This window comes from Balaenoptera borealis (genome assembly GCF_965194805.1).
Source record: "Balaenoptera borealis genome assembly, chromosome: 6".
NCBI lineage: Eukaryota > Metazoa > Chordata > Mammalia > Artiodactyla > Balaenopteridae > Balaenoptera > Balaenoptera borealis.
In genome coordinates this window covers 20799650-20813720 of record NC_138863.1, presented here as the reverse complement: position 1 = coordinate 20813720, position 14071 = coordinate 20799650, and the positions used below count along the sequence as shown (strand labels likewise).

Genomic DNA, 14071 nt, shown 5'->3' with positions numbered 1-14071 from the left:
TGTGAGGAAGCGAGCTGTGCACCATCTGTTGCCTTACTCTGGGACTCTGGGGCTTCCCCAGAGAGGCCCTTGATTGGACTTTGCTCAAGAATACCCTCTGAACATAATTCAGAAGTGGGATTGATGGTTGTATTCATCAGGGAAATTAACATTAGCTGGCCAATGTCTTAACACAATCAAAGTTTGCATCTCTCCCTCATGGCACAGTCCCAAGGTGGTTAGACTTTTCCATCTTGTGGCTGTCACATGTGAAACTTGTAGCTCTCAGATCACGGAGGCAGGGATGGAGAGAGATGCAAGAGGCATCCCTTCCTGCCTCTGCCCTGAGTGACACATGTCCCTTCCTTCTTAGTCACATGGTCCTGTGCCCACTCAACTACCTCCCTCTCCTCTACCAGTGCCCACACCTCTGTTTCTTATATGTCTGGGAACCTCAGGTCTGGTGGAAGCATTTCTCCTTCTTATTTGGCTTCCTCCTCAAACTGCTGCCTAGTAAACAATATTACTGTGAACTAGTCACCTACTTTGGAATTGTCAAAGCTAATGGTTAGAAATGCAGATTCCAGGGCACCACCCTGGGACCATGGCCCAGGACTCTGCATTTTCCCCTTCCTGACGCACTTCTTGGTGCCCACAGATGTCTCAGAACTATTGTAATGTGCGCAGCCCAGGTCAGTGTTATCCAAACTTCAGTCACTTACACTGTTCGACACATTCATACTATTGTTTTCTTCATATGTAACATTTTTCTGTAAATGTCTCATATTTTTACTTCAGTCAATTTATTTCTAAAGGAGACTTTTTGTCACTACCATAAGTGAAAAACCATAAAAAGAAGAGACAAGTTGTGCTAATACAATAGAATATTATTCAGCACTAAAAAGGAATGTGCTATCAAGCCAGGAAAAGACGTAACTGTAAATGCATACCACTAAATGAAAGAAGCCGATCTAAAAAGGCTGCATACTGCATGATTTCAACGATATGACATTCTGGAAAAGGCCAGACTCTATTGCAGGATTAGGGGGTGGGAGCAGAGGGATGAATGGGGGGAGCACGGGGGATTTTTCAGGTAGTGAAACTATTCTGTATGATACTGTAATGGTAGATACATGTCATCATGCTTTCGTCAAAGCCCTTAGAACATACACCACCAAGAGTGAACTGCAATGCAAAGTATGGACTTTAGGTAATAACAATGTGTCAGCGTTGGTTCATCAATTGGAAAAAAAGCACCACTCTGATGCAGGATGTTGATGGTGGGGGAAGTAGTGAGGAGGGGTGGGAGTGAGTATATGGGAACTCACTCAGTTTTTCTTTGAACATTAAGTTGCTTTAAAAAATAAAGTCTGGGGCTTCCCTGGTGGCGCAGTGGTTGAGAATCTGCCTGCTAATGCAGGGGACACGGGTTCAAGCCCTGGTCCGGGAGGATCCCACATGCCGCGGAGCAACTGGGCCCGTGAGCCACAGCTACTGAGCCTGCGTCTGGAGCCTGTGCCCCGCAACGGGAGGGGCCGCGGTAGTGAAAGGCCCGCGCACCGCGATGAAGAGCGGCCCCCGCACGGCGATGAAGAGTGGCCCCCACTTGCTGCAACTAGAGAAAGCCCTCGCACAAAACGAAGACCCAACACAGCCAAAAATAAATAAATAAATAAATAAATAAAGTAGCTATTAAAAAAAAAAAACAGTAAATGGTTTAAAAAATAAATAAAGTCTGTTAATAAAAAAGAATAGACACAAATGCAAGCAAAACAAGATTAACAGATTCTAGCTAGATATTGCTGCATGTCCAAAGGCTCTGAGCCTGGTGCCTTCTCTCTTTGTTTGCAGAGGAGATTGACAAGCGTTAGAAGGGTGTTAAAGACATATTATCTCTTCAATGAGATTTTCTCCTGGACATAATCATAAGGCATGAGAGCAAAATGAGAAGAGAACAACATTCTCACTTGAGGATCTATGTTATTTAACATCGTGTCTGTCTGGGGTATCCATCCTATCCCAGCTTTCAGAAACACTAGTCTAGGCACGACCCTGAATGCAAACACCTCGCTGTCACATGTTGAGCAGGTTTTTCCGCTGCCACTTCCTCAACACCCTCCTCCTTGTGCATGGTCTGCTCCTGGCCTCTAGGGACTCAGAGTCCAGAAAAGTGTCTTTCTGCACAGTTCCTGCCAAGCAGAGAGTGTTGCTTAACAAAGATCTGTCAGAGACATGGTGGTGATGGAGATGGTAAAGACAAATATGTTAGGAGTGAGGGACACAGGCAGGAAAGGACAGAGGTTCAGCAGAGTCAGGCAATGAAAGGCAGAAAGTCAGCCAAACAGAGACACTGGATCTAACGTGCATCCGTGATGGTCAGGCACAAAACAGCTGGGGTTTACTGTGGTCAAAGCACAGCCTTAATCAGAGTATCTGATTTTTTAAGGTTGTAGTGAGATAGTGTGGTAGAAAAGGCAGCAGTGTAATCTGGGTGCCCCACTCCAGGTCTCTGAGCTACATGAACAGAACGGGATAAATATTGTTCCCATTTAATAAACAGCTGCTGTGTGCCTAGAACTTTAATCCTGCCCACTCCTTATGACAAGTGTTCAAGCTCAGTATTTTATTCCTGTTTTATAAACAATGAAATCTAGGTGCAGGGAGGTTAAATAAGTCACACAAGATCACCCAGCTGGGAAGGACCCAAACTGTGATTTAAATCCATGTCTTTCTGACTTGAAATCCCATGTTCTTCCCATCCTTCTGAAATTGTACGAGAAAAGATCTGCTCCTGGTCAAGTGGTCGCAAGCCAGGGTAATGATCACTATGATTACGAGAACAAGAATCATTGCTATTTGTCATTATAGAATCAGAAAAGGAGGTTGGATGGGGTGAAAGGTATCTCAAGGGATTGTCCATATCCCCCTTGCTTGGCAGTTTAATTTATATAGACACATACATACACATATGTGCCCATGTACACACAAGCAAATATGCCTTCTACTACCAAAGATAACTCTATCAGTCTGGAACCAAAGATAACTCTATCAGTCTGGAATAAACATGTGCCAGGACGGAGGGGAAAGGATCAACAAACACTGAATCCCTACTGTATGCAGAGCCCTATGCTAGCCACCTGGGTGGTTTCAAAAGGCTTCTTCTGGAGAAATTGATGTTGATTCTCTTCAACCACATCCAGAGTAACCTTTCACTGAAGAAGGAAACTAATTTGATCTGTTTTCCTCAACACCTCTGAGCACAGGCCCTGGAGATATTCTCATCAGAGCAATGAGAATTGCTCTGGGTGCAAGACTGGGGCTTGTGTGTCCCCTCTGTGGGCTTGGATCACAGAGTTGGACAGAGCTTCTATTCGCAGATCCCCTTCTTTGCGGACAGTTTGCATCTACGTAGAACTCAAATTATAACTTATTCAATTTTACCTATTTTGTCATGCGTCGGTCATTCCCATGTGCATCCCATTTTTACTTTTAACATACACAGAGGGAGGTATCAAACGTGTACTATATGTAATACAGAGTCTAAGTGACTCTATCTTACATATGATACTTCTTGAGAGGGGGATGGTATACAGTTCAGCCCGCACAGTATTCACTTGCCAGCTCCTTTACATCCGGGCTCACTTCCAACCTGGCTTCCTTCTCAGCAAACAAGAAGCAGCTAGCTCATTCCCACACTCCTTTGAGTATCCCCTCCCCGTCAAACCTACCCCCCTCCCCCAACTCACAAACCACAGCTGGGCTTCTCCAACGTACCAGCTGGAAAAAAGAGCAGAGAGAGAGAGAGATTGATTCCCAGTATCTCTCCTTTCTTCTTCCAGGCTCTTTTGAAATGCATATTTCACTCCTGCTCTACTGGTTTTATTAAGTAATTCTCTGTATGGGGCCCTCAGCTAGAAGCCACACCCAATAAATTAGCCAACCACCACAAACAGATGCAGTCTGGCAAGTGAAGAAGGATTACTCCAAAGTGAACACCGTGCAGAGGATCTACAGACAGTTGAGGTGAGAATCACTCCACCACTGTCAAGACACCAGGTGTCTCCCCTCCTCCAGTCCCTAATTCTGTCTGTGAATGACAGACAGCTTCACTCAACACTTTATTCACATGTATGCACGTGCATGTCTGTGCATGTAAAGAATAGATAGCTAAATATGGAAAATAGCCAGGGACCCAATGGTGAGGTTTGAACATCCTTACATCATCTCTCGATAAAGTATTAGAGCACTGGTGAGAACCCTAAGGAAGTGGTCCTTGGACCTTCCAGTTTAAATAGGACCAGGACTGGCAGATGTAGCAACTGAAAAACTACAGTGGGAAAAAAATCTCAGATGGGAAAATGACAATAGCTCACTCATGACTTTGGGGAAGGTGTGGCAAGTGTGCTTCCCCTTTCCTGGGATGGTTTTGCATCCTAGGTCCATGATGGTATCTGTTCCCTGCCATTCATGAAATGCTTGCTCTCCTATTGTATGTGCATGGTGTAAATTCAGGATTGCAGAGATCACGTGCTTGCCAACAACTTAGGATTTCTATAAACACAGGACAGAGAATATTCTTTGTGATCTTTGCTGAAGATGCATTTTTCCATGCCATGTATTATATACACGGGAAATAGATATTCTGGGACTAGATGACCCCTTGAATTGGAAGGGATGCAGACCCATCTCTTTGTGCTTAGATTAAAAATCTCTCTGGACCCCAAGAAATCTCATAATGAACCCCAAGTCTCAAGCTCAAAAGGAATCTTGAGGGTCACAAGTTCCAGTTGCCCACTTGAGCCCCCTTTCTAAGGCAGCCTATACTATCTTGGGACAGCTTTGACAGCAGGTTCTTTCTGATATCAAAACCCAAGTTGGCTTCCCTGGAGATTCCATCACTGGCCAAGGCACTGCCCTTTGTGATTCCACAGAACAGGTCTGCCCCTTCTTGCGCACAACACACAGTCAGCATTTGATGCCAGTGAATATTCTTCTCCCTTGAAGTCTCTTCTCCCCAGTTCCCCTACCTGTGGGGCTGCCCACTGGATGAGCTCTAAAGGCTCATTCATTCAACAAATAATTATAGAGCATGAAGCAAGTGCCAGGAACTGGATTGATGAGCAAACACAACCAAGTCATTGCTTCCAGGGATCTTACAGTCCCCTCGCAGTACCACCCTTAGACCCAGGCAAGAGGGCCCCTTGCTATAGAAAGCTCCACTCTGGCCCTTCTTCAGCTGCATGCTTCTCATAGGGTGAGGCGCCTACAGGGTCAAGGACCCACATCCTCCTTCTAGAACATGCTTCAGTTACCTGGAACCCTGGAATGCCTGCCTATTCAGCCATGAGCCTGCTCCCAAAACCTGCATGGTTCTCTTTCTTCAGAATCAAAGGGAGAGGGGCAAGGGGAAGCTCTTTGGAGGTGGTATAGATAGAGCCTGGACAAGCCAGTGGGTGTGCCCACACATGTATGTCCAAGGCTTTTTATGGTGCAGGATGGAGCCAGCAGTGGAAAGAGAATCAGATCAGAGTGGTCTGTTGACCAAAGGCCAGATATCCCCATTTGGCTAGTACAGAATTCAGAGGACTCTAACAGTTTTAAATTCAAATCTGTCTTCCAGGTTGTTTTGAAGGTATATTTGTCAGGATAGAAGGATAAAATGTACTTTGTTTAACAGTTTGTTAGCTGGATTTATTACTTTTAAATATTTTGGTCTATGATATGTGAGCCTCCATCCATACTCTTGCCCTGGGGTCCATAAATGTTAGGGATGGGTCTATTCTTTGTGGATACAGATATTCGTTAATTAATCACACAAAGAAATGTAAAATTGAACCATATTTCTAAGAAAAATAATATACCATTTGGGTCTCTCCTAAAATGCTCTGCTTGATCTCCATTCCCAGGGTTCTCCTTGCATCTTGGGGGTCTCCAGGCTCCCTTGAGCCCTGCAAAGCCCTTCTCTTATTTTCTGAGATCCCAAAACACTGACTAAAATATTTCACACTACTCTTGCCCCTTCTGAACTCAGAGCTTCAGAGAAATGAACCCTAGGAAGAATAAGGGAGGCAGACCAAGATTGTTAATCTCTTCCAGACTCATTTCCTGCTTTTCATTAGGTCCAAAACAGATGCCCCATCACCACACTGCCATGGTAGATTCCATCTTTGTACCCACTCCAGGGGCTCCACAGCTGACCCAGCCTGGGAGGTGGTTTCACCTCTTTGTTAAGGTATCCGTGTGTCTCACATCTCTTCCGCTTCCAGCTGTCTAAACTCAGCCTAAGTCTATTTCTTCTCACTTGGTCTGCAGCAGCAGGAGAGAAACCTTCTCTGACTAATTGGGGAAAAGGTAGCAAATTCATCCACTTGTTTCTCTGAATAGGCACCCCACACACTAGCTGCTTTTAAGCATGCATCTCTTTCTCGTCCCCGATATTACTGTAATTCACCAGCGACTCACTGTCTGTGTGTCCTTGATCTCTCTCAGCCTCTGTGATGTCTGGGTTAGATTGTGAAACTCCCTGAGGGGGCAGGGCCACATCTGCCCTGTGTCTCCAGACCCTGCTCAGCAGAGCAGCCCACATAGGTAGGCACTTAATATAGATAGACTTTTGATGATGGAAAGAGAAGAACAGCACTCTGTCTAGAGCATTGTGAGGGGGCAAGAAGAAATCTACTACCACAGACAGACCATGTCACAGCAGCCCTCCTGCCAGACTGGGAGCTGGGGCACACTTTTTCCTTTTAAACAAGGTGTGTTGGGGGGGCACTGTCTCTTGCCTCTGAGATAACAGCAACAACAAACACTGTGACAGCATGTCTCTAATCGTGTTGACTGATCTGACGCTCAGAATAACCTTATGAATTTGGGGGCTATCATTATTATCCCAGTTTTCAAATGAGAAACCTGAGGCACAGAGAAGTTGTGCAAATTGTTCAGGCCTCAAACTGGGGCCATCTGGCTTCGGAGACCTCAGCTTACCCACCACGGCACATGGTCCCTTGACGTGAACTAGTGGAGCTTCAAGCAGAAATGGAGAGTGAAGAGTTGCCGACCAGGCTCTTGTCCCACACTCTCGCAGATCCTTGATCGACTGACCCCTATCCCACCTGAATGACTGGCTGAGGGGAGGAGAGTGGCTACTCAGTCAGCTGTCCAGCATGGAACCAAGTTGGCCCTCAAAGCATTTGTTCACACCCCATCCCTCTCCCTCCTCCTATCTTTTCTATTTCTCAAACATGCTAAGCTTGTTCACACTTGGGTCTCCTCCACCTGGAAAGCTCTTCCTCTAGACCTATGTATGCATCGTTGGGTCCTTCTTATCACTTAGGTGTCAGCTCAGATGGTACATTCTTAGGGAGGCTGTTCCCAATCACTCTGTGTAATGTAGCTCCCAAGCCCTCCCTTTCATTCTTGTCTAACTCATTTTCCTATTTTGCCTTCATCACAGCACTCAACGCCATCTGAAATCACTTTATTTGTCTACTAGTTTACTTGTTTATTTCTGCATCTTCACTAGAACTTTAGGTTCAGGAGAGCAGAGAGCTCATCTGTTTTGTTCACTCCTGGACACTCAGGGTCTGAAACAACATCTGGCATGCTGTAGGTACCCAACAAACATTTGCTAAATAAATGCATGTGTGAATGAATAAGTAGTAAGTCCTTTATAGATATGTGCAAATATGGAACTAGCTGGATCCTTCAGTTTCCTGCCCCTCACCACATACATTTCAAGCCATTGGCAAGAAGAGACCAAATTTTCAGTTTTGGCAGCCTTTTAGCCCCTGGAGCAGTGGCAAAAGACTGGGGAGCTGTTCAGTCCCTTTGTCTGGGCCGAGAAAAGACCAAGACATTCAGCTACGGAGCCTGCAGACTGTCTGCACTCCATTCAGGGCCACGTGTGGACAATTGCTGGACAGCTCCTTCCTTGAACAGAAAACAAAATACTGAAATCTCAGCTTTTCACTTTCTGTGTCTGACTGTCTCTCTCCCTCTCTTCCTTCTCTAGAGAGTTTTCCCCACCTCCTCCTCTTTGTCTCCCTTCCTCATTGAAATCCTGTGAAGAAAAACAAGCAAAAAGTGGGAAAATGTGTTCACATCTAACGCATGTTACTCTTATTACTAATAGCACAATCCCATTAAAATCTCCTGGCTGCTGCGCAAATAAAGCAAACCCCCAAAGTATAATAATCCTATGCAGGGAGTGCTTGATTTGATCCAGTCTTAGTATCAACATGACCCCCTATCCCTCCCACATAATAACAGAGCCCATTCCTTTATTGGTGTTAGCTTTTTTTTTTTATTCCATGCTTTATTTATGACACATTGTAAAAATAACAAACAAGAAAGGAAAGCTCCTAACCTCCAACCAGACCCTGTATCACGTGAGGGTATTTCACAATATTCCTAATAATCCTTTTTTTCCTTTTATTTAGCAAAATACTGCTTTTCCATGAGCAAAATACATGCCATTATATATTAATCACTTTCAAGTCCTTTTCAGGTTCATTATCTTCCAGATCCTCTCAACACATTTATAAGCAACTGAGGGGAATAGAAAAAGGTTCCTCTAAATCACAGAAGTTGGAAAAGGGGCTCAAGGGTGTAAAGAAATCTGAAGAAGTTCACACAACAGGTAAATATTATCCAGAACAGGCTCCAAGTCCTGCTGTATTCTAGAGACAAGGGTGTTCTTGTCAGAAGCCACACTCCCAGTGGCCCCTGTGACATGCAGACCTGAACCAGGGCACATGGAAGAAGAAAGAAATAGCTTAAGAAGTTAAGAAGCTAAATAAGTCCTTTTTTTTTTTTTTTTTGAGAAGATGGGGCTTCTGATTGGGGCAGATGCTGAACGGGAGCGTCCTAAATGAAGCACAATTCTTGTTCTCAGCCCCGCCACTCCTCCTTGCGTCTGTGCTGGAGGGCCAGCACTGGAAGAGGGGTACAGTGCAGGCACCCTGGGCCTTCTTGCCTAACAAGAGTCCTTGGCTCTGGGCTGCAGTCCAATTGGGACTTCAGGCAATCCTAGACACAACAAGGAGGAACCCAGCCCTCAGCCTCTCAGAGACATTTATTCACACTGAGGTCAACATCACCTCCTCTCAGAATGCCCAGGCCATGGCCCCAGTCATCATCTGTCCCTGAAGTGCCCTGCCCATCCTGGGCAAAGACAAAATGAATGAAAATGTCAGTGAAGCCTGACTCTCACAGAGAAAGCCTTCAGCAAGAACCAGAGCCACTCAGGAGCACCAGCATGGCATCCTACTACACCATCACTTGTCCAAGGAGCACCGAGGAGTCTTACCCCACTTCCGGGAAACTAGTGAAGAAGTGGCTGATGTGACCACATAACCCTGCCCAGGGTGCAACTGAATGTTCTTTCACCAGCATCACTAACTAGATCAGATTTTCAGGTGAACCTTTCTGATCTGGGATTCTGTGGAAAGTGTTGCCACAATTCATGATTCTAGAAGAATGTGCACATACTATCCAGCACTGCAGAAACTAGACTGAAAGTGGAGCTAGAGAGGGTGGGGTGAGTATGTCTGTGAAAATCTGAGTGAATGTGGTAGGGAGAACCCTTGGCCTTGGGAAAACTCTGGTCCATAAGGTACTAAGCACCTCCTATCCTGGATGGGGAGAGTTTAAGGGACTTTCTAAGTTTGTGTGCTTCAGGCCTGAGAAGGGAAATGGTTATGACAAGATTCCCTACTTCCTTCTCCATATTCCTTACACTCACCCTCATCCTACTTACCCACCTGCGTTCAACCTAGAAAAACTTGAGTCTGCCAAGAAGTGTCATAGCAAACTGTATAGTCTTCATGAACTTACAATCCCTCTCTATTTCCTCCTCGGTGACTGCTGAGGATGTCAATATAATATGGGAGGGGTTAGTATCAAAGTGAAGGAACAGGCATAGGTTTGCTGAGGACAAGATCTCCACACACTATCAGAGAGAGAAGAAGTCTGAATCTAGAACTGAAAATGGGCTGGGGGAATGTCTGTCACTAACAACAAATCAGATACAAGGATATCTCGGCAAGAAGCATGAATGTACCACCAAGTTTCTTCATTTCACCCCTTCCAATTTCTGAATCTTCTACTCTGAGGATGCTTATGGAATTTTTGGATGGAATTGAACATATCCCAATTGAGCATTGGAAGGAAAATGCAAAAATGGGGTACAACTGAGCCACCAAACAGGCTCCGCCAGGCACCAGACACCTCTTGGGTAAACTTAACCACATGAGACATCATTGAGGAGCCCTTAAAGCTTACAGTCCTCACACTAGAAACAGCACAATGGTTCCCCAGGGCAAGTAGGCGACTAGCAACCTGCAAGACCTGGAGATCCCAGAAGGAAGCAGGAAAAGGGAAGAAAGGGTCTCACCTGTTCCGGCCCCTGGAAGCAGATGCGGCAGAGCGGGGTTCTCATGCCACTGTCCAGGCTGCTGCCCAGTGAGTAGCGATCCTCAGCCTTTCCCTTACAGAAGTCATCTGAAGAGGCACTGCTGAGCAGCGAGGCAGGTGGCTCTGTGGCTGGGCCACCCCAGTCATCTTCCACTGAAGGTGGCAAAGGTGGCAGAGGTGGCAGGGGAGGGGTCTCCCTGCCCACGCCTTCTCGAGGCCCCCTCCAGCCTGCCCACCCCCCGGCACCCAGAGCCGGAAGGGTGTTGTTGGCTGCCACGCCGGGGGGCTGGGGTTCGCCGTGCATGGGCAGGGGCGCTGGAGGGGGCCGCCGCAGGAGGAGAACCTTCAGGTCATTGAAGAGCATGCGGCAGCGGCACTTGAGGAGACCCTGGTGGCGCAGCATCTGGGGAGCTGGGGAGCACAATCCACAGCGGTACCAGGCACAGCAGTACCACCACCACCACCAGGGCAGCCCACTCAGGGGCATCAGCATGTGCCCGGTGGAAGCAGAGAGACCGGTAGGGGCAGGCAGAGTCTTTGCAGAGGATGGAATCGGTTGAGGGGGTCCACAGTGTGTCTGTGTTATGGGGGGAGGCTTCGTTCTCACTGGCTCCTCTTACCTCCCTTCCAAGTAGCAAATAAATTGCCCCCAGGACTGACGACTGTGAGTCACTGCTTCTGAACTCTACCTGGAAAGCCCAACAACAGCAAAAATTTTCTTGCCCCTCCACCTCTACCCCAACCTTAAGCTTTGCTCAGAGTGTCTCCTTTTTGCTTTTGACCTGGTGGCACTGGTAGGGGCAGGGGCATAGAAAAAAAAAAAAAATGTTGAGGATGGGCTGTCAGGGCCTTGAGATCAAGGTCTAATTGTTAGAAAGTTCCCCAGGAGAGGCTTATTGGGTTTTTCTCAAATGCCTAGGCAGTGGGAAATCTTTTCTTTCATATAAAAGGGTGGGGAAGGTTATCAATAAAATTTGGAGTGGACTGAGCTGGGCTTAGGGCAAGCTAGCTCAGTGAAGAATTGAAGACTGCATGTGCTAGAGAGAAAAGATAGTTTTCCTCAGGTAACAGGAGGTTGGTTGTGAGGGGGTGAGGGAGGTAAGGTGGGGAAGAGAGGAGATTGGGAGAAGTTTTAATTCTCCTGGGCAGAAAACTGGGGCAATTAACCCCCAGAAGCACCAGAGTTACTTTTAAGAGAGCAGCGGGGGGTAGGGAAGGGATTCAGGTGAAACTGGGCAAGGGGCTTGTGCTTTGCCTTTGCAGCCAAAGGGCTGCACAGAAGAGGGGAAAGCCAATTAGGAGAAGAGAGGTGGGAAAATCAGGGACTGGGGTGGGGGGGGGGGGAAGAAACGGAAAAACAGAAAAGACCGTTTAACCCTTGCAGAGCCACCTCCTTCCTGAGCTTTAAGATCCTGGCTAGAAGAAGGGTGTGTGTTTGGGGGGTGGGAGGCCGAGAGCGGAGTAGAGATAAGGGGTAGAGAATAGGGGCTTGTGGGAGGGGACTACATGGTCTCAGCCCCCCGCCCGCCCCTGCGGCAGTCTGTAAATCCGCGGCCCCCTTCCCTTGGCTCCATCAAATGTCCCTTTGGGCGAGGGGCAAGGGCCGGGATAAGGGCAGGTCCGGGCGGGTGGGTGGCCTCGCCTTCTCCTCGGGTGCCTCCTCGGGGCCGCTGCCGCCCTCCTTCTCTTGCTCCGGGTCTGCCCGAGGCCGCCGATGCTGCGGCGGCGGCGACCGCTGGTCGGCGTCCGGGTGTCTCCGGGGCGGGGGCTGCTCCGGCTCGTCCTCCGGCTGCTGCTCGCCGTCCGACGCGGCCAAGACTCCCGGCTTCATGATCCTCCTCCCCCTCCTCCTCCTTCCCGGGGGGCCGGCCCCCAGCCCCCGCGCCCGGGCAGCGCTGCCATGCAACCGGAGGCGAGGCAGGCGTAGGGGCGGGGGCGGCTCAGGAGTGAGGAGTCGGGCGAATAAAAAACGAAAGAATACTAGTGGAATAAGAATAATTCGGTCCTCAGATAATCAGGAAAGAGTGCTGCTGGGTGGGCGCGGGCAGAGGGGGGCGGCTGCTGGGTCTTCAGGGCAGCTAGCTCTGCCTCCGCGGCCCCTACCAAGGGCGGCCTCGGGCGGCTCTCTCCCCCCCGCCCCTCCCTCCTCTCCGCCGCCTCTGGCTGGCTGGGCTCTCGCTGTTGCTACCTCTCTTCCCAGAAGCAACGAGGTGAGGCTTGTTGGCGGTGCCAGCTGAGGGTGGGGAGGGGGAACCGAAGCGGCGTGGCCGAGGTGGGAGGTAGCCAGCACTTGGCTCCGGCTTGGTCCTCGCGACTCCCCGAAACCATATATAAATATATCTCTTATGAAAGGCGAGAGGAAGCAAATCAGATTCCAGGCTGCTGCCAGGTGTTGTCTCGTCTTCCGCCGTTGCTCAGCACCCGCCCGCCGCGACTGCTGCCCCCCCTGGCTCAGTTCCCGAAGGGGTGGTGCTGGAAGGGAGGTGGCAGGCGGTGAGCTGACCGTCCGGGGTCTGGAAACAGGGTTCCTGGGGCAGAGAAGGCTCTCAGCTACCTCCGCCGCCGCTGCCGCTGCATTCAGCACTCCGGGCGAGTGGACAGCTCCCACCCAGACCCTGAGCGTCACGCGAGTGGGGGCCTGACGCAGACGCCAGGGAGGGATTGAGGAGGGAAAGAGGCGAGAGGGAGAGGGAGAGAGAGGAGGAGGGAAAAACTGTTGGAGGCAAGGAGATGGGGAGGGACCAAGCGAAAGGGAAGGAAGGAGAAGGAGGGATTTAGGAAGGAAGGGAGGAGGGAGCAAAGTGGTGAAAGAGCGAGAAAGGCAAGCGGGGTAGAGAGGAGCATTCATGTACTAACTCGTGCATTTCCCTCCCGCTGGAGAGTCTCCGTGTGGACGGTACCGCTGTAGAATTTCTTCCCTCTGTACACGGCCCCCCTCAACGCACATACACAGAGAGGTCTACATCTCAACCAGAGTCTGTTTCCCTGCTCATATAAACATTTTAAGCAGATATCAGTCTGCGAGCGTTGAAAGAGATACATTTTTGTGACTCTTGCACTGATGCTGGAACTTGATGGAGACTAAGTCCCTCATGACTAGGAACTCATGAGAAGAATATATTTCTAACAGGGAGAGGGATGCTAACACATTTTTGCCAGTTTCTTCTGGAATTTAAGCTCCAAAGGACGGGAATTTTTTTTTTTTTTTTGGTCTATTTAAATCTTATGTGCCTAGGTCAGAGATAGTATGTGGCAGGTACTTAATACATATTTTTTGAATGGATTATGATCACCATCACCAAAGCCATCATTACTCCAAGCCATAGACCTCTTTCAATTGTAGTCATAAGAATCCAGAGCAATATTGCAGGCTCATCTTAACCAATATCGCCAACCCCCCCTCTATTTGAGACTTTCACTGAGCCACTGATAAGAGGTAATTTGAAATGGATGTTAATTTCCTCTCTTATTTCTATTCTGACTCATGTCATCCTACTGCATCCTTCTCAGTGAGTTGCTAGTGAATAGAAAAGTGTCCCTAAATGTGAAGAAAAAGAAAATTTAAAGTGGTCTGTACAAATACTGAGTACTTGCAGCTGTAGACTTTGGTCATTTAAAACTTAGTATTTCTTGGGCTTCCCTGGTGGCGCAGTGGTTGAGAATCTGCCTGCCAATGCAG

General features: G+C 48.2%; 1 protein-coding gene across 4 annotated transcripts in view; it reads right to left on the bottom strand.

Annotated features, from left to right (window-relative positions):
* MARCHF4 (membrane associated ring-CH-type finger 4) overlaps positions 1-11893 on the bottom strand; it is a 102880-nt gene extending 90987 nt beyond the window's left edge. For all 4 annotated transcript variants that reach the window (XM_082397676.1, XM_082397677.1, XM_082397678.1 and 1 more), the window contains exon 1: positions 10373-11893. In XM_082397676.1, the coding sequence (XP_082253802.1) occupies positions 10373-10885 (513 nt within the window). In that variant the 5' untranslated portion in view covers positions 10886-11893. The remainder of the gene's footprint in view (positions 1-10372) is intronic.
* Between the last annotated feature and the right edge of the window lie 2178 nt (positions 11894-14071).